Below are 20,976 nucleotides of genomic sequence, written 5' to 3'. Positions count from 1 at the left end.
AGATTCTCGCTGCAGCATTTTGAACATACTGAAGACAAGCAACTAGGGATTCACTTATGCCTAGATAAAGAGCATTACAATAATCCAGCCATGTGGAAATAAAGGCATGCATAACAGTCTCCAAGTCCTTATTTGAAAGGATAGGCTTCATTTTGGACAATTTTATTAACTGAAAGAAAGATGTTTTCACAACGCTGTTAACTTGACGATCAAAGCGAATTTCAGAATCGAAAATTACTCTAAGATTTTTCAGATAACTGTGTATATTATTGGAAAAAGGTCCATAACGTTCAACCAGGTCATTACCAAGCTGTTTGTTTCCAAACATAATAAACTCAGTCTTATCCTCGATTAGTTGTAAAAAATTATTTGCTAGCCATCCCTTTACCTCAGTCAAACACGATCAAAAAATGATCAAAAGATGTACAGCCATCACACTCCAAAGGAAAGTACAGTTGTAGATCATCAGCATACAAGTGATAATTAAAAATGTATTTCCTAAAAATTGACCCCAAGGGTAACATATACATAACGAAAACAACAAGTCAGACCAAGAAATTTAAACGTTTTTTCCTGTGAAAAAATAATAATTCATGCCTTAAAATAGATTGAATGTAACTCTAAACCCTTGCTTCATTTAGTATACATGGAACAATGAATATGCAAATTAGCCCCGCCTCCACTCACTCACACCAGCTCAGTGATCCACTCGGTCAACTTTACTGTAGTAAACGCTGCACAATGTCAAGAGGAAATACTGGTTTAACTCAGCCATATAAAAATTGTATTAGGCTACTGATATCTTAATTTCATGTAAGTTTGTCATGATTTATCCATTTTATCCTTCCAGTGTAATAATATTTTTAATTAGCAAAATACTGAGTGTACCTTTTAATATACATGCGGACAGCTGGTTTACCTGGTTGAGTTGGCTGGTCAAAGCAATAGAATATTGGATAATGTCCTGAGGGTTTCCTTGCTGGAATAAGGCAACAAACTCTGATTGGCTCTTATTCTTCAACCACTCCATTGTACACAGGTCACACAGCAGCACAGTCAGATTCCTGCAGAAGATATGAAGTGTTATTTTGGAGCTGTGATGTTTTAATTGGAATATAATTGCCAATAGCTGACTAACTTTCTTGCTGCAATGACTGAAGCCCCCGTACTGTCCTCTACCAGCACCAGCATGTGAATAACAGATATGTTTTCTGCTGTATTCAGACTACCCAGTGGCACCAGGGAGCCGAACGTGCTCTGAGTGCCTCTGTAAAGGGTAATCATGGGACATAATGGTCCAAAATCTTCACACTGTGCCACCTGCAGTGAAAAGATCAGCTGAGCTGAGTCACCATCATCATCTATCCACCCTGCCATTGAGGAAAAAATAGCAAAGAATACGTCAAACCGCAGAGCCATTACTTGGGTGAGAAATAAGAGCAGAAGAGAAATGACACTACCTGAACAACTGTAAGAGACCACAGTTTCTAGGAAATGAAGCAAGTCATCTGGTGACAGAGTGCAAATACCCCCGTAGGGAGGATGGTTGGGGACTAAGGTGATGCTTGCCGACCCCCAAAGCCCAGAGGCTGGCTCAGACACGTTGAGAGTAAAGGTGTATTCTTGGCCCTCCATTAGTGCTCCTGGTTTAATGACTATTTCTCTCCGGAGACTTCCTGTCGAGGTAGTGACCTCATTCAGTGTTAAAACTTCACCTCTCTGATTCTCTGCAGTCCACCTGTACTGTAGTTAAAGTGTTTTCAAACATTATTAAGGTGTGTGTGTGAGAGACTTATGAAGTTATTCTATGGTACGTTGGGAATTAATTACCTGTACAGTGTCTTGACATGAAGAACAATGGCCAGCCAAGGCAACGTGGTGCCTGTGACTTACTTGGAATTGCAACAGTGAAATACAGGAGACACACTTTACAGTCACAGGCAGCAATGCAACATTGTACAATTTAACCTTAAAAGAATAAAAATATAATTAAAGACATATAATGAACATAGTTTTCTGTTCTATGTTGACATTCTTAATGAAACAGGAAGTTTTGGGAATTACATATTGTTTTTTAAATGACCACAAAGCTCCTCGACAAGCATAAATGGATAGTTCACCCAAAAATGAAAATTCGGCCACCATTTACTCACCCTCATTTCATTCCACCGTTCAAACAATAAGACTAACTGTGTTTAGCTATAAAACAATGATTAGTTTTCTGTTGATAAATGTATGCAAACAGTTGCTTACCCATCTATTACATAGTATAATAAATAATATATTAAAGGGTCTTTGGTGTTTCCATGGTTTCTAGGAAAGTAAAACTGGAAATCGAGGGTAACGCGGATATAATGTCATTGACAGGCGACGAAATGACACAGTCCATGTCCTGGTTAAAATGGCTGATTTCTCTGGATTTAAACATTGTTGGAAACGTTTGGGATAATGTAGGTACACAAGTCAACAAAATACATAACATATATACGTAAACACAATGCATATTTTTCTAGTGGTTTTTGGATATTTTAATCTAAAAATCTTACATATTGTGACATATAGACTCTTTAAGACTTTTGTTATTCTTCGAAATGCAAATAAAAGTTTTAGTATTCTCTCATCATTTTTGTCCATCCTCTAAAAGTCCACACAACCAAAACTTTGATACATCAAAAGGTTTAATAGACATTGTAAATAGATATTTTTCTGCCATTTTTCTTTATTCTATGATAAAAAAAATTCCAAAACAACATTAGACCCCATTGTTTTTCATTATATGGACAAAAAGACTAAGATCGTTTTTAAAATATCATCTTTTATGTTCCACAGAAGAAAGAAAGTCATACAGGTTGGGCACATCATGGGGGTGAGTAAATGACGACAGAATGTTAATGACAAATATGTTCCTAGTGAAATGCTAAAAGCAATGTGAAGTAAAATAAGTTAACACTCACCGACTGTGATATAGAGACAGGTTGCCGTCCACTTTTGTAAAGGGTGAGAGTAAAGCGGCACACTCTGTCTGGCAGCAGTGCACTTTTGGGAAGAAGCAGCATACTGCCATTTCCTGGAATGTGATGATGAAAGGTGGAAACGGCTGAAGACAATGCTGTTGTGTTCTGAAAGCACAGAATACATTATCAGTCGAATGTAGTTGAAGAATTTACTGCATTCGTAATTTACTGTACCTCTATAGTGTAACTCCACTGGAACTGAAACAACTCAATATCGTTCTCCTCTGAATCTGGATCGAAAGACTCCGTTGCATCCAGTATCAGATCATACTGAGTTGACCAGAGCCTGTGAGAACCACCTTCAATCACAGGCACCAGCTGACTGTGGACCACGGTAAGCTTAATGGTCCTGTTCTGGTGTAGAGGAGTTCCCTGAAGTCTAGCAGTAAATGTCAGACAGTAGTTTCCCACTTTTAGAGCGTGCTTTGGCAGATAAAGAAGTGGTGTTGTAACATCCACTGAATCATTTAAGGACACCTTGTCTATTCCTGAGCAATCTTGGCCTCTGAAGATCTCCCAGAAATAAGATGCTTTGTATGTAAAGCAACCTTTGAAGTCCACTCGTGCTTCAAAGTAACTTGGTCTGGATTTTAATATTTTATATTGTTCTTTTACAATGTAGACGTGTGGCTGGGTACAGTCCAGCTTTTGTACTTTAATTGTCATTTGAGTGGAGACCTCACTTATATTGTTGAAAGCTGTTAATTTCACCAAAAACTCACCAGTAGCATTAAATTTGTAGACTTGTCTATTGGATTCTGTAACCAGGGCTCCTTCGCTGGCATCACCGAAATCCCAAATGAATTTAAGGTTGCTGCCTCCATCTGTCATGGCTACAAAAGTGACCGGATAGTCAATAAAAGTTCCATCATGGGAGGCAAAAATCTTCACTTCCTTCACATACTTCTGTATTGTTGCTGTACTGGTCAGGGACTGTGAGCAGAAGCCATTATCAGCTTCCACTGTAACAGACAGGGATCCATTAATAAAAGGTGTGAAGTGAACATTTTGCCCGAATTTCTGAGAGGATTGGATTCCATTTAATAGGAAAGTCCAGTGGTAATTGGCTTGTGAGTCACTGGATGCTTGAAAACTGATGTTTTTGGATGCTTCTAGGACAGCAGAGCAACATCCGATCAAATGCAGACCTTTAATTCTTTCCATGACTCTCACAATCACTGTTGCAGTTTGGTAACTGACATTATTTTTTGCTTTTATTCTCACCAGGTGGTTTCCGACTGAAAGAGAAGAGGTTGTAAAATTCTGCCGAATATCCACAGAATAACTTGAATTAACAAACTCCAAAGAAAAGGAAACTTCACTTCCTTGGGAGATAGATGGTGTGAAAGTAACCATATCATCCTCACAAACAACATCACTGCTGGCCGTAAGTAAAAGTCCTTGGATGGCGTCCTGAACCACAAGAGTGTATGATACAGTTTGCCAGCTAATGTCGTTTGAGGCGTTCAGTGAGATCTGGTGAACTGCAACTTCTGCGAAAGTATAGCTAACAGTTTGATTGTCAGCAAGAACAGTAACAGTGTTGTTGTGAAACGTTAAAACCCATTCCCAGTGCAGGACGTTTCCTGTTCCTGCAGAGCCATGGAAAAACACAAGGCTATTTGAAGTTACAAAAAATGGTCTGAATTGTCCATTTATCTGAATATCCACTTTAGAGATGTCTTCCTGAATTATTAGCTGCTTGGTTGCATCAACAGACCCAAACACATTTGAGACTGATACTCTGATATTGACCACACCAATAACTTTAAAAACATGCAACACAAAAGGCACATCTGATATTACAGGACTGCGCTCAGATTCCAAGAACCATGAGTAGTGAAGGTCAGTTCCAGATGCTACACTCGCAGATATCCTCACTGCCTTTCCTTTAGCTACAGCATTCATTGGCGATGAAATACTCAACCCAGACACAAGCTCTACTGCTCTCAGTGAAAGTTCACTATCTACTGATCCAAGAGCATTGGATACTACCAGTCTAATGTGTATATCACCAGGGTTGTTTGCAACAAGTGGAAACTGTTTGTGATTACTTACAGTTCTGGTAATCCAACTTTGGATTGCAGTCCACTCATATGTCAAGTTAGAACCACGTGTCACTGATGCCGTCAATACTACGGTCTGATTTGTCAGGACATATCTTGCAGCATGCAGCTCCTGACTTTGAATTCGAACTCCATGTATTCTCTCTACAACCTCAATGTGCGCTATGGTTTCTACTCGACTGACAAGATTTTGTGCCGCAACTTTTATCCAAAACACCCCTGCTTTTGGAAACACATACGTGAACGTGGATGTACCGAGCTTTGGAGGTGATGAAGAGTCCACAGTCCAGTAAAACGCCACATTTTCATTAACATCAGTCTGAGCTATTATGAGTGTCTCTTTTCCTGCCTCCACAAATGGCCGACTGGTATTAACCATTAAGGATGACAGAGGTGCCTGCACCTCAATCTCTATGGACACCGAACTTGAACTTATAGCATTAGATGCAGTGGCCGTCACACAAAAACGCCCTGGAAAACCGAAAACGTGTGATTGATTTTGGCCCTCCTTTTTGTAGCCATCTCCAAAGTTCCACTGAAAAGAAGCTGTTTTACCAGGAAGCTCAGCCCAAAAGTAATAGGACTGATTCACAGCCATTGCATCATGGCTGCCTTCAAATTTTATGGATAGATTAGAAACAGGCCTTTGAACTAAAATGGTTGCTTTTGCTGTTCCGTTGCTGACTTTGTTATGTACCTGCACTGAAATTTCATATAAACCCTCCTCTTGAAAAACAAAGCAATGGTGTGATTGGCCTTTGACTGGAACTATATCACTAGAAATCTTGTAATACCACCAAAACAGATAATCTGTTACTTTGGGAAGCACGGAAACATCAAAGCATATTTCCTCACTCACCGCTACAGCACTCTTGGCTGAATGCAGGGTAACATCTGTTATTTGAGCCTCAACACATATGCTGGTTTCATAATGTACCGAATCCACAGGGCTATGAGCATTTACACCAACTGTGTAAGTCCCTGAACTTAGAAAAGTATGAGTGATAGTTGTAGCTCCTTTAACAACAGACAATGGTGTGCCATCTCCAAAATCCCAGTGAAAAGTCAAAAAAGGAATGAAGCCTTTGACTAACACCTCAAAATCAGTCTCCGCTTGACTCAAGATGCAGTCTGTTGGGATAATTTTACTAATTAGCAAACAAAAGACTTCCACATTGACTAACCGGTGTTCTTTGCTTACTGAATTATAAGCAGAAACCTGAACGGTGTAATTTCCAGGAGACTTGTAAATGTGAGAGGCTGAGCTTCCAGTGAGATCTTTTAGTATTGAACCATCTCCAAATTCAAAGGTCCATTTTAGATGTGTGCCTGAAGATACTCTGCCACTGATTTCAAAGATGGAGTTCAGTTCAATGGAGCCATTGTAATTTAACTGGAGATCCGAGACAGCCTCAACTACGTCCACTGATGTATAGTTAGTCAAGACTGATAAGGAGTTGTTGGCACTGATGGTGACGTTGTATGTGCCGGGCCTTTTAAAAATATGCCTGACTTTACTGTAATAGTCCTTCACTTGATCAGAGTCATCGCCAAAATTCCATAAATAAAGTATTCCGTAAGTAGAGGGCCATAATGAGACCTTAAAATGGATGGTGTGGTTGACTTGACAGATAGTAGGAGATGATGACACCAGCAATCTTGATATTGGAGTCCTTATTTTAACGGTAACGGCCTTTTCAATTTGGTCATAATTGTTGTAAGCCTTTATTTTCAGTATGTAGTCACCTAAAAAGAAAAATTGTATATCCTGGAATTTAGTATATAATTTTTCCCCCCAAGGCATAACCTCTTAGACATTTTAATGTTGATATTACAATATCAAGTAAAAAATGGTTTCAGTGACTGATGCCAATGTAGCAATGCACAATTAAAATTATTTACAGTACCTGGAAAAGAAAATGTATGATGGATAGAGTCTTGCAGATAGAAATGTTTGGCACTTTGGTGAAGATGGCTGTCTTCCATCTCTAAAGGAGCAGAAACTGGGTGACTGACAGATGCTGTATTATCACCAAAATCCCATCTGGACAGATAAATCATTTCATAATATAGCATAATGGATCATTATACATTCAGAAGAGGTCAAACTTAATTTCATAATTCTAACTCAACTATAATTCAGAGACATTAACCTGATTGTAACGCCTATAGAGATGTCAGCTTTAACTTGAATTGTGTAGAGAGTTGAGGTGTTTACAGCAATGGCCTCTGGCATGGAAATTACTGCTAGGTCAGCTAATGGGGTCATTACATCGGCTGTGAGATTCACCTCAATTAACTGAGAGCTCACAGGGTTATTTGCCTTTACCTAGAGCAGAGAAAGCAGTAAAGATTTGAAGAAATTAGAAAAATGAAATCATTCATAACAAAACCTAAAGCAATGATTATCAATTGGTGGGTCGTGACTCCAAAATGGGTCTCAGGTCCGTTCTGATAGAGTCACTGACAGCAGGTAAACAACAATGCTAGATGCAAATAATAAAATGCAACTAACCACATAATCATGTATAAGTTGGATAACAAAATAAATAGATTAATCTACTTTTAAAAGAGAGGAGAATATGCTTTACACAACTTTTGCTCTTGACATTAAAGGCTGTGAATCCTCCTATTAAACTTAGTATTTTCACCTGAAACAAAGATATGGATATGGAATATGGATTGTGAAACTACAACACCACAAATGGCTTTGTAAAATTAATTATTGGCTTCAGCGAGCATGAACCAATTGAAATTCAAGCCACATTTACCAAATAGAACCAAAATAGGCAAACTATAAAGACAAGCCAATGTCAATGTAAATAACTTGATTTTTAAAATAATATTATTTTTCAGTTTATTGTTCTGCATGCAGTTAATGTTAACACATTTTATAAAACATTTTGATTTGAAGAATGTTTTGTTTCTTTTTTGAAAACCAACTAAACCAGACAAGAACCACTTACCTAAAAGATCTGAAGATCTGAATCATTATTGCTTTAGGCTCAGTTTCACAAATGGGTTTAAACTTATACTTAGAAAAAATTCTTTAATATTAATATATTTACCTTTAGTGCGTATTCTGCTGGTCTTTTAAAAACCACACTGTAAGACTCTCCTATGTGTGGAAACTGAACCAGGTCATCAATAATCCAAGTATACCTTACTGATGAGCCAGTGACTACTGAAGCTGTAAACAACTGTAGGGGAGAAAACACAGAGTAAGCCCCCTAAAAATCATTTAAAGTCTAGTTATGACATTCTAAAAACCTTTTCTTCAAATACCATGTAAATACCATTAGCACATCAAATTCTAAAAGGTTACCGGCAAACTTTTCACAATGACACATAAGAAATTGATACCTGTGGTATGTTGACTAGAACTCTGCTGAAGCCCTGAGGCTGGATGCTCAGCCCAGTGACAGGAATATGAGACACAACTCTCACACTCAGAGTCTGGGAGTTCAAGCTGTTTGAAGCCATGATGTTTAGTGTATGTTCCCCTTGACTAGAAAGCTCCACGTACACATGAGAGAACCACGTGTCAAAAGTAGCCCTAACACATCCTCCTTCAATCTCAGGCATCTCAGCAGGGCAAGAGGATTCAAAAGGAACTCCATTCTTAGACACAGGGTCCGACCAGGAACTGGTTGCGTTTCCTCCTGAAATGATCTGGATGACAATGAGAGTTGGGATATTGACAGCAACATGCATTTGGTTGTCCTTGTCAAGCTTTGGATGTAAAACTTGCAACCCTGTGACAGGACTCTCTGCTTTGATTGGACTGTTGCTCTGTGAGGTGTTTGGTATTGGTGAAACTCCATAGTGCGGCATTGTGTCCTCGTAAATCACCCGTAGGTCACAGACCAGTCCATCTAGCCATTGGCCCTGTCCCAATTGGGCAGACAGGGTCCCCTCTAACCAGCCCCCCCACTCAGGCCCATGAAGGGAGAGGTAACTCTGGCGCCATGCTGAGCTGGTACCGGCAACACAATGTAGAAATTCGCCTGCTCTTCTAGTGTGTTGCAATGCCAGAATGTCATCAGGATAGACAGTGATATGTTTGTCTTGTACTATAACCTGCATAAAAACAACGAAATAGTTTCGGATTAAAAAAAGGTAAAATTTATAATCAATATATAATATATAATCAAATATGTATATACAACCCGAATTCCGGAAATGTTGGGACGTTTTTAAAATTTGAATAAAATGAAAACTAAAAGACTTTCAAATCACATGAGCCAATATTTTATTCACAATAGAACATCGATAGCATATAAAATGTTTAAACTGAGAAATTTTAACTTTTATCCACTAAATGAGCTCATTTAAAATTTGATGCCTGCTACAGGTCTCAAAAAAAGTTGGCACGGGGGCAACAAATGGCTGAAAAAGCTTCAGCTGGGAGAACATCTAGAAACTAATTAAGTTAATTGATATCAGGTCTGTAACATGATTAGTTATAAAAGGGATGTCTTAGAAAGACAGAGTCTCTCAGAAGTAAAGATGTGCAGAGCTGTGAAAGAGTGCATAAAAAGATTGTGGAATACTTTAAAAACAATGTTCCTCAATGTCAAATTGTAAAGGCTTTGCAAATCTCATCATCTACAGTGCATAACATCATCAAAAGATTCAGAGAAACTGGAGAAATCTCTGTGCGTAAGGGACAAGGCTGAAGACCTTTATTGGATGCCTGTGGTCTTCGGGCCCTCAGACGACACTGCATCACTCATCGGCATGATTGTGTCAATGACATTACTAAATGGACCCAGGAATATTTCCAGAAACTTTCGGTAAACACAATCCGCCGTGCCATCTGCAGATGCCAACTAATGCTCTATCATGCAAAAAGGAAGCCATATGTGAAGCTCCGTTGTGTCCTGTGGGCCAAGGCTCATTTAAAATGGACTGTTTCAAAGTGTAAAAGTGTTCTATGTCCAAATTGTCCAAATTTGACATTCTTGTTGGAAATCACGGATGCCGTGTCCTCCGAGCTAAAGAGGAGGGAGACCTTCCAGCGTGTTATCAGTGTTTTCGTGTTATCAAAAGTCAGCATTTCTGATGGTATGGGGGTGCATAAGTGCATACGGTGTGGGCAGCTTGCATGTTTTGGAAGGCATTATGAATGTTGAAAGGTATATAAAGGTTTTAGAGCAACATATGCTCCCCTCCAGATGACGTCTATTTCAGGGAAGGCCTTGTGTATTTCAGCATGGCTTCGTTGTAGAAGAGTCTTGGTGCTGAATTGGCCTGCCTGCAGTCTAGATCTTTCACCTATAGTGAAAAATACATCAAAGACGACCACGAACCCTTCAGTAGCTGGAAACCTCTTTCAGGCAAGAATGGGACCAAATTTCAACACCAAAACTCCAGAAACTCGTTACCTCGATGCCCAGACGTCTTCACACTGTTTTGAAAAGAAGATGCTACACCATGGTAAACATGCCCCTGTCCCAACTATTTTGAGACCTGTAGCAGGCATCAAATTTGAAATTAGCTCATTTTGTGCAAAAAATTGTAAAATTTCTCAGTTTAAACATTTGTTATATTATCCATGTTCTATTGTGTATAAAATATTGGCTCATGTGATTTGAAAGTCTTTTAGTTTTCATTTTATTTAAATTTAAAAAACGCATGAACTACCTTTTGGGTGATTTAATACAGAATCTAGCATCTTCAATTGTAGTGAATATGACTTCAAAGGACTTCAGTATTAATATTACTGTAATATTTTTGCAGTCCTTGTCTTGTTGCTAGGCCAAATGTTCAGTACAGTGTAATGGACCATTTTCCTTTGCGGAAGCTTTGTTATTGTTAAATAATTAATAAATAATTATTTTAAAAATGATGAACAAGTGAAATATTGCCACCTACACTGATGTGTGTGAGTTCAGTGCTTGGTGGCAGTGTCAGTGACATGTCTGCCATCAAGTGGAAGAACGGTGGTGTCGCAGGGTATCGTGGAGGCAGAGGGAATACATGTCCCCCGTTAGAGGAGTGGTAAGGGCTGCATGGACTGGTGACAGGCATACAGATCTCCAGCAGGTGACACCAGTACTGCCCACTGACACAGCCACCAGTGGTGTTACACATGGGCATCGGTGAACAGCAGCTGAAAGGGTTCAGGAGAGAACTACAACCTGAGAGAGAAGATGTTTTATAAAATGTACTTCTTAAACTGGTGAATTGATAAACTGGTATCAAAGTATATGCTACTCATTAGTGCTTGATTTGCTCACCGGGTGGTACTAGGTGATAACTTGGGCTGCAGAACGGCCGTAAGATTTGCACTCTAGCAAAGGTCAGCTGATCACTTGGCTGCATCACTATATCCAAAGACAGCACTCGACCCTCATGGCTGAACCAAAGACCTGGGAACAACATAATCTGTGCACACACACCTTTCATTTCAAAATAGGTGTATATTAATTTCCAAATGATAAAATTAACATGTATGGTTCATAAAATGAATTTTTTATTTTTTTTTGAAAATTACATTTAATTTACATGACTTAAGACATTAAAGGGGCTATATGAAAGAATTTTCATGTATTAATCGCATTTTTCTGCCTATGTGTGAAGAGCATTAAAAACAAGACCTTCTCCAACTTCATATACTGTCTGTGAAAGTCTGTAGACAGATTTTTTTGTGGAGGACTCTGGACATTTTTGCCGGGAGAATCAAAAGGATGGGACGTTTTCACATGCTCCTGTTCCGTTCATGAAATGAATGCTTAAACAATGTTCAGGTAATGCCAAAAGAGCTATTCTGTACTGTTATGTCAATGTGTCATGTAAAGAAAAGGGATCAATTCAAACTCTCAAATATACTTTATAATTAAACTTTCATAACAGTGTAATCTGTCCACATGATGCCAGTGAATTGCAGAGCTTGTGCAAACATATCCATATCACTACGATCAGATGCTTTCTTAACTGCTGTTTTCTAACTGTTATTTTTGTTGTATGTTTATTTTAGTATGGAGAGGAAAGTGAGCAGCACATCAGCTTGGACCACGTCTGGATGTTCGTTAACAATATATAACTGCAAATGTATTTCCAACTTCTTTTTACTTCTAAACGGAAAACGAAAAAAAAAAAAAAAAACTTTATCAAACTTTATAAAGTTTATCAGGCTGGGCCTTGAAACACGTTCAGTCTCTTGTGCATGAGTGTGAGTATGAGCAACACTGCTTACTGCAGTTCACTAAATGGCCACAGGTGTCGCTACTAACAAGAGTTTCTGAATTCTACATATAGCCGCTTTTTTATAGCCCCCCCCCCCTTTTTTTTTCTAAAGAAACCCATTAGTACTTTTATTCAGCAAGGTTGCATGATCAAAAGTGACAGTAAAGACTTTTATAACGTTCCAAAAGATTTCGAATAAATGCTGTTTTTTTTACTGTTTTTTTACTGTACTGTTTTTTTCTTACTGTTATTCAACATTGACAATAATAAGAAATGTTTCTTGAGTACCAGATTAGCATATTGATTTGTCTCGTTTTATATTAAATGTCTTTAACTACTATGTACTAACATTTAAATTAATTATTTGATACAATGCACTTACTGTATATACGTTTTTACATATACTTGTACTTATATTTTTAAGAAATACCTGCGTGTAATTACAACTGTAATTCATTTCTGTAATTACATCTATGATTACACTGTTGGACCCTTCCCCTACACCCTAACCCTCCCTTAAACCTACTTATACCACCAAACCTGTCCCTAACCATACTCATATCCCACCTCAGTAGCGGCAAGTATTTTGCAATACAACATGAACACAATAAGTAAATTGTAGCTAACATTTTTAAGTACTTAGTTAAAGACACCTAATATAAAGTGAGACTGAATGATTTCTAAAGGTTCATGTGAGACTGAAGACTGGAGCAATGGATGCTGAAAATTCAGCTTTGCCATCAAAGAAATAAATGCCATTTTAAAAAATATCTTAAACACAGAGCCCCTAAAGGGACATGGTTGTGGGGGGAAAAAAATATGAGAAGGGAGGAAAAATAATAAGTCAATGCTTTTGCGTACTCTCGCAAATGTTTTGCGTTCGCCTGAGAAACTTTGCATTCACTTGCAAAACCTTTGCGTTCTCCCAAGAAACTTTGTGTTTGCTCGCAAAAAGTTTCTCGGCGAAACACAAACATTTTTTGTGAGGGAATGTTTCTTGGGCAAAACATTTGCAAGAGAATGCAAAAGCATTCTTCCTCAGTCTCATATTTTTCCCCCATCACCATGTCCCTTTAGGGACTCCATAATTAAAATGGAAAACAGTTATTTTTAATTGTAATAATATTTCACGATATTACTGTTTTTACTGTATTTTTGGTCAAATAAATGCAGCTTTGGTGAGCATAAAAGACTTGACATGAAAAAAAACTTTTAAATGGTAGTGTATATTTAACAGGTGTAAAATTGTTGAGTAGGCCTATATATTTTATTGAATAAACTGTAGATCCCTTGATTAACAATTTATTAAGCTGATTGTTTTTTTTTTGTTTGTTTGTTTTGTGTTTACCTCAACCATGTGTGGTCCTGGGTCTGGTGGAAAGGGTAGCAGTTGTATCTGGGACACTGTGTATATGCCTGACATTAGTGGCACACCTGTCACGTAGCTCTCCAGTGATGGCAAAGACACTTTAAAGAGAAAATGAATGACAATGCTGTCAGTTACGAGGTCTGACAAAGGTTTTTCCAACATGGCTTATACTGAATGTGAGCTTTAAATAACTCTGTAAACAAATGTTTGTCATCCCCTAGCTCAAAGTTAAAAAGTCACCATGAAACCAAAATGGACAATTCTTGTTTTTTTTATTTTTTATGGAATATTGTATGTTTTTTTCCTCGTAATCTTTAATCAAAATAACTTCTTGCAATGACATCTCATCTCTTTTCTGATGACATTTACTGGTACAAGTGTGGGACATCCTGTCACTCACATGACATTACAGCAATAGCAAACAACAATGATCCAACAATTCAATCAATTCCCAATGGACAAAATCAAGTCCTGCCCTACATTTCTTCTTGTTAAAGGGTTAGTTCACCTAAAAATGAAAATTATGTCATTAATGACTCACCCTCATGTCGTTCCAAACCCGGTAAGACCTCCGTTCATCTTCAGAACACAGTTTAAGATATTTTAGATTTAGTCCGAGAGCTTTCTGTCCCTCCATTGAAAATGTATGTACGGTAGACTGTCCATGTCCAGAAAGGTAATAAAAACATCATCAAAGTAGTCCATGTGACATCAGTGGGTTAGTTAGAAGTTTTTGAAGCATCTAAAATACATTTTGGTCCAAAAATAACAAAAACTACGACTTTATTCAGCATTGTCTTCTCTTCCGGGTCTGTTGTATATCCGCTTTCACTCCACAGTGACGCTGCTTCTTCTTCTTCTTCTTTCCTGTTTACGGCGGTTGGCATCCAGCTTATTGGTGCATTACCGCCCCCTTCTGCTCCGGACAGTGACGCGATTAGGACATCCGTGACATGCACACCTACGCACCTTTTAAAAAAATATAGCAATACCAAAAGACAAACAATGTAGAATAGCTTGAATACAGTGTGCATCTCCCTAAGACTGTAAACGAAGCTCGGGCGCACTAGATAACACGTCATCAGCGCCACTGTCCGGAGCAGAAGGGGGCGGTAATGCACCAATAAGCTGGATGCCAACCGCCGTAAACAGGAAAGAAGAAGAAGAAGAAGCAGCGTCACTGTGGAGTGAAAGCGGATATACAACAGACCCGGAAGAGAAGACAATGCTGAATAAAGTCGTAGTTTTTGTTATTTTTGGACCAAAATGTATTTTCGATGCTTCAACAAATTCTAACTAACCCACTGATGTCACATGGACTACTTTGATGATGTTTTTATTACCTTTTTGGACATGGACAGTCTACCGTACATACATTTTCAATGGAGGGACAGAAAGCTCTCAGACTAAATCTAAAATATCTTAAACTGTGTTCTGAAGATGAACGGAGGTCTTACCGGTTTGGAACGACATGAGGGTGAGTCATTAATGACATAATTTTCATTTTTGGGTGAACTAACCCTTTAAGAAACTTTTTTTTTTTCTTTTTAAGAAAAGACTATCACAACTTCTGTTTCATGCTGACTAAAAGCAAACTATAGTACTGTAATGCTAAAAGTATTTTATTTTCAAGAAATAATCACATATCTTCAGCCATATCATGCTGTTTTCAGTAATTATAGTAATTATAATAAACCACTTTTTTGGTTTGTTTTTTTTTATAATAGTGATGAGCAAAACTTTTTTCTGATGAAAATGTTACTGTTGTGGAAGGTGTATGGCCCAGTCATGACGATGATTTGGATAATGTGATTTTCTTATATCAGTGGGGTTTATTAGCTTACCTGATATCTTTTTCTCACAGATAATGAAATTTCCCTTATTACATTGTTCATTAGTCCATTGTCCATTGTCCAGAGCCATTGAAGGACATTCCTTCATCTCACTGTCTTCAGTATCTAAATCATCGAACCAACCCTGTTCCATTCCATTTCTCAACCAGACCCCAATTGGAGCTTCTCTGGAATTTACACAGAGTAAAAGCAAATACAGGATCAGCCATTAAAAAAAAAAGTTGCAATGCTCTGTGTTTGAGACTATAATATCTAAATAATATATTTTTAAATATTTCTGTTGGAAAAAAAAAAAAAAAAACAGGCTTGCGAAACCATATAAAACCTTGTGATCTCTTACAGTTGAAATGAATTTTGTATGAAGGTCTGAACATTCACACTGTCCACCATAGCAAGGTCTCCTCTCTCATCTCTCTGACAGATGCTTCTTGCTTCCAGCCATGCTGACGTAAATGCGGGCATCCAGTAACAGCGCAAACCATCACGGTCAATTTTTGCACCCTTCGGGCAATAATATTCTAGTGGAAAGCATGAAATATTCCAAAAACAAATTGTGTTCATTTTATATGCATCCACAAATAGCGAACACAAGTCACGTAATGTAATGCTCTATGATTGAAAACAATTAGCAAGAATAATATCCATTACTGAGCAAGGCAGATAAAACATCTCACCACTGAAGCAGCTTGTAAAGACACAGAGAATCCAAATGAGAGGCAGGTGCACAATATTTGTCATTTTATCTGTTCCCCAGGTAGAGCATAATAAATGTGAGTAATAATGAAAATCATACATGAGAGACTGACTGCGTCCGTCCACGAAGACCCTGCTTTAACTTTCCTTCTGCCTTTTACTTTTCTTCTTCTCTCTCTCTCTGGCCTCCTTTTGTCTTTCTCTTGTACTTTGTGTGCTTGGTGACTTATTAGCATTGTGCATTTCAACACATAGTTTCAACCCCCCCTTTAACATTCACATGACTTTTGGTGTGTCTCACAGCAACAGCCCTAGAAGAGAGTTCTCATTAACATGCTGTAAAATCCCGCCTGATGAATAGGCAGTTAAACCTCTCATCCAGGTTAAATGCGTCACCACCTCCTTTATTACGCTATATCTATATATAATGAAAAGATATATATAATGAAAAAATTTTTTCAAGGCATCAGTAGTGCTGTTTGCCATTGGAATAGAACATCTTTTGTGCAATTTTGCTTAAGTTCTGCCCAAACCCTTGAAAATACAGTCTAACCTTCAGGCAACTGTTTATTTTTCTCCCCCAGGACATACGTCAATCTCCACTCCACTTTAAATGTACAGAAAATAAGAGCGAGGAAATGCAGAAAACGGGAAAAAGTGGGCTCTTCTCAGAAGACGCACCAGCTGTTGCTAAGCAACTGAGTAGATAGAGCAGAGGTTGACAGTCATTCTTTTCAAAGCAAAGCAGACAGACGTAACAAGGCTTCCTCGGCTGAATACAGGGTCGTAGCTTTCAGGGGTGAACAATAGAACAGCATCTAATAGTTTTCAGCAAAAAGGCCAATGAGAATCAGATTGGATTCCAATGACCTTTCCCCAAACCTTACCGGATCTAGATGTTATTAGGGCCCAAGCGAAAATTCGCGCAGGGCCCTCTTGTTCTTCTAAGGATTATTATTATTTTTTTTTTTTTTTTTTTTTTTTTTTTTTTTCCGTCTTCCGGGGCTTTTTGGGGGCCTTAACATGCTCAAAAACTCTTGAAAATTGGCACACACATTGGAATCCGCGGCCATTAGGACGCCGGAGAGGCTGGTACCCGGGCGTGGCAGGGGGGCTCGACAGCGCCCCCTTGAAAAAAGTCTGAAAATTTGGTCCATATATTAAACACGCTTGCACGTATTAGTATGAAACTCAGTACACATATAGACCTCATCGGGCCGAACAACTTTCGTGCTCTAAGTTAAACACCACGCCAACAGGAAGTCAGCTATTAAGGGTTGTTTGAAAAACGCATGCTCTGGAATTTGATATACTCCTCCTAGACGATTAATCCGATCGCCACCAAACTCGGTCAGCATGAAGTCAAGACACTGATGATTAAAAATTGCCAGGGGATTTTTGATATCTCGAACGGTTTGGCCGTGGCGAGGCAACGAATTTATGGCGAGAAAAAGGAAACAGGAAATGTGTTATAACGTCTGCATACATATATTGATCTTTATGAAACTTCACGAGTGTGTTCGTTATAGGAGTCTGATCACATGGATGTGACTATTGTGAGTCAAAGTTATAGCGCCACCAACTGGCAGCAGGAAGTGTATCACTTTTTGAAATGTTTTGAGATCACCCTCTTATTTTTACCTGATTTGCTTCAAACTTCATCAGTGTAATGTCAATACACAGCAGATGTAGACCTATGACAGGATTTTTGATATTTGAAATATTGTTGCCATGGCAACAGGTCAAACTGTAATAATATTCTTGAGTGTTTTTGAGGCTCTTAACATGCTTCAAATTGCATGAAACTCGACACACACATCAATATTGTCAACCAGTAGACATGGACAAAGCCATAGAAATGGGCGTGGTGGAGGGGCTCAGTAGCGCCACCTTTTGACAAAAGTGGGGGGTTAGTTTTTCCTACAATCACCAAACTCGGTACACATATTGTTCTCATCAAGCCGGACAATTTTCTAATTTACATTCATTAGCTCCGACCAACAGGAAGTCAGCTATTTTGGTTTGAATGTTAATTTTTTGAAAAAACAGGCTATGAATTTTATACTACTGCTCCTACAGGGTTTATCCAATTTACACCAAACTTTTTTTAACTTGTTGCTAACACATTGAAGTTGTTTAATTGCAAACGGATTTTGGATATCTCAAACGGTTTGGCCGTGGCGAGGCAACGAATTTATGGCAAGAAAAGGGAAACAAAGTGTTATAACTTCTGCATACATTAATTGATTTTGATGAAACTTCGGCTTAGTCTTCGTTGTACAAGGCTGATCACATGGATGTGACTATTGTGATTCAAAGTAATAGCGCCACCAACTGGAAGCAGAAAATGTGTCACTTTCAGCATACATTGAGATCACCCTCTTATTTTTACCTGATTTGCTTCAAAATTCATCAGAATAATGTTAAAACTTGGCACATGTAATCCTTTGAAAATGGGCAGGGAGGAGGGGCTCTATAGTGGCACCTTGTAGTGCAGTAAATGTGGAGTGAATTTGACATAGTCCTTTGATGTTTAACCGTTTTAAGTGCCTATTGCCCGCTGTGCACAGTTGCCCTGAAGCCACCGGGGTGGCGGTGCCACCGGGCTTGGGCCCGCCATCGCTGCTCGCAGCTATATTTATATTTAGAATTGCAAACTCATGACGTCCCAAACCTGTATGACTTTCTTTCATCTGTGGAACACAAAAGATGATGTTTTAAAGTATGCTAGGGGGAAAACAACTTTAGATACCTTTGAATTTCATTAAATGGAAAAAGCACAAGTACACTCTAAAAAATGCTGGGTTAAAAACAAACCCAGCGGTTGGGTTAAATGTTTGCCCAGTGTGCTGGGCAGTTTTATTTAACCCATTTATTGTTTAAAAATTACTATATGGCTGTCTTAAAATGAACCAAAAATAGGTTGGAAATTAAAATCAGACACGTGTAGAGGCAACAATGTGAACATTTATTAATAAGAAATTGAATAAATGTTTATTGTTTAATTATTATTCATTAAACGTATTAATAAATGTTAATATTTTGGGTTAATTTTAAGCAAGCAATATAGTCATTTTTAAACAATAGACCCTTTTCACATTTCTGGGTTTCTCAGAAGTGGAAGTCGTCATAGTTGTGTAAACTTTTATAGCGGTGAATGAGAGATTTCATTAAATAATTTTTTTTTTTTTGTGTGTGTGTCCATTTGCACAAATGGCAAAAGAAAAACTCCACAATAGTGTTTTCATAACTTTCAAAAAGAGTAAAAAATAGAGAGTGATTGATAATGGCAGTCAGAAAAGAGAAAGATGTAATTTTTACTGTCACTTCCATAGCTGCTGTATTAGAAATTTTTAGAATTTTTTTTTTTTTTTTTGTAATTTGAGGCAACGTTAATATAATACTAGTGTTATAAATGTATATACATTTTTTTTTTTTAAAAAGAGAAGAAAATATAAAAAAACTTGGCAGGATTTACGATATTGATGACTGTTAAAATGCGTCATCACAGTCTGTGAAAAGGGTCTATAATTAAAATTACCCAGCAGGTTGGGCAAACATTAAACCCAACCCCTAGGTTTGTCCATTTTCAACCCAACTTGGGTTATTTTTAACCCAGCATTTTTTATAGTGTAGACATGGTTCAGAACATCACAAGAATGGGAAAATTGATCACGGCATTTGGCATTTTATGAACTATCCCATCATATTGTGATTGACTATGTTGTCTTTTTATAATCTGATATTGATCACAGCTGTTTTAGCATCACTGTGGACTCATTGGGTTGACCTGCGCATTGAAGGTGGTGTTGGGGGAGGTTTTTAGAAAATATACCAGAGGGCTCTGTGTCAGGAAACAAAATGGTGATGAATCCCAATTAATCAGCTTCATCCTGATGAGCATGCCAATGAAAAGAGGGAATATTGTTATGTAAATATGACATTAACACCTTCATACCTTACAGATGCAGTCAACATAAACCATGTTTCCATCTCCTGTATCGATGTCATAAGATAAAACGTTAGTGATGTTAAATGTTTATTTGTAAGTTGAATTTTAAAATTATTCATGATGTATGTGATTATAGTTTATACTAAATTTTGCTCTGACACAACATTTGCGTCTCACCCCTCCTGAAATATTTGTGGCAGGCTGTTGTTCAGGGCTAAATAACAATTACCTGCCAGATAGATTATTGCGCTGAGCGTTGCTCAGAATCTCTGATTACTTTCTGAATCAATTCCCCATCGTTTTTCATTAGCAGTGAGCCTCTTTATTCTCCGGTATGCAGAGTTCCCAAACAATGAAGGTTCCTTGAACATTTTGTACATCTGCATCATAAAAAGGATTTTGAACTTGAAGCTTATGAAGTGGCACCTGCTCGAGTGGTTGTCCTTGGAAAGTGTCAGCACACTCCATGTTTAATCCTGTCATACTACTTTATGTGAGAGAGTGAAGCTACATGGTGCAAAAACAACTCATTTGGCACCTTTTCCTACCCAGTACTAAAATCCTTCTTATTTCTCCTTGGCTTCCTTCAACCTTCGGATAGTCTCAGGCTTCACTTCCCCTAATCCTGCTAATACACATGAACAACACCCTGAGCCCAAAGGGAAATGGTACAAAGATATCCTTGTCTGTTTTATAGAGTAGAGAGACAGTTTAAATCCTTAAAGGCAAAAGCCGTGCTGAATTTTAGGAAACATGAATGGATAAAGTCAATGAAGCAGATTAAAACACCTCAGCAACAGGACAATGTTTGCACTGTTTAATGCTCCATGAAAAGCAG

The 20,976-nt window shown here is 38.1% G+C and overlaps 1 protein-coding gene across 1 annotated transcript in view; it reads right to left on the bottom strand.

The window, feature by feature from the left end:
- The window catches only part of pkd1b (polycystic kidney disease 1b), a 38,951-nt gene extending 22,509 nt beyond the window's left edge, over positions 1-16,442 (bottom strand). The window contains exons 1-16 of the mRNA XM_048171253.1: positions 16,168-16,442; positions 15,834-16,011; positions 15,485-15,660; positions 13,620-13,738; positions 11,323-11,470; positions 10,958-11,223; positions 8,444-9,160; positions 8,149-8,280; positions 7,234-7,409; positions 6,988-7,124; positions 3,189-6,826; positions 2,955-3,119; positions 1,831-1,968; positions 1,461-1,743; positions 1,139-1,370; positions 920-1,064 (exon numbers count right to left, since the gene is read on the bottom strand). Of these exons, the coding sequence (XP_048027210.1) occupies positions 920-1,064; positions 1,139-1,370; positions 1,461-1,743; positions 1,831-1,968; positions 2,955-3,119; positions 3,189-6,826; positions 6,988-7,124; positions 7,234-7,409; positions 8,149-8,280; positions 8,444-9,160; positions 10,958-11,223; positions 11,323-11,470; positions 13,620-13,738; positions 15,485-15,660; positions 15,834-16,011; positions 16,168-16,288 (6,771 nt within the window). The 5' untranslated portion in view covers positions 16,289-16,442. The remainder of the gene's footprint in view (positions 1-919; positions 1,065-1,138; positions 1,371-1,460; positions 1,744-1,830; positions 1,969-2,954; positions 3,120-3,188; positions 6,827-6,987; positions 7,125-7,233; positions 7,410-8,148; positions 8,281-8,443; positions 9,161-10,957; positions 11,224-11,322; positions 11,471-13,619; positions 13,739-15,484; positions 15,661-15,833; positions 16,012-16,167) is intronic.
- Positions 16,443-20,976: the final 4,534 nt, after the last annotated feature.

This window comes from Megalobrama amblycephala, linkage group LG20 (genome assembly GCF_018812025.1).
Source record: "Megalobrama amblycephala isolate DHTTF-2021 linkage group LG20, ASM1881202v1, whole genome shotgun sequence".
In the NCBI taxonomy this organism is placed as follows: domain Eukaryota; kingdom Metazoa; phylum Chordata; class Actinopteri; order Cypriniformes; family Xenocyprididae; genus Megalobrama; species Megalobrama amblycephala.
The sequence above is the reverse complement of the archived record's forward strand: the minus strand, read 5'-3'. Positions and strand labels throughout refer to the sequence as shown.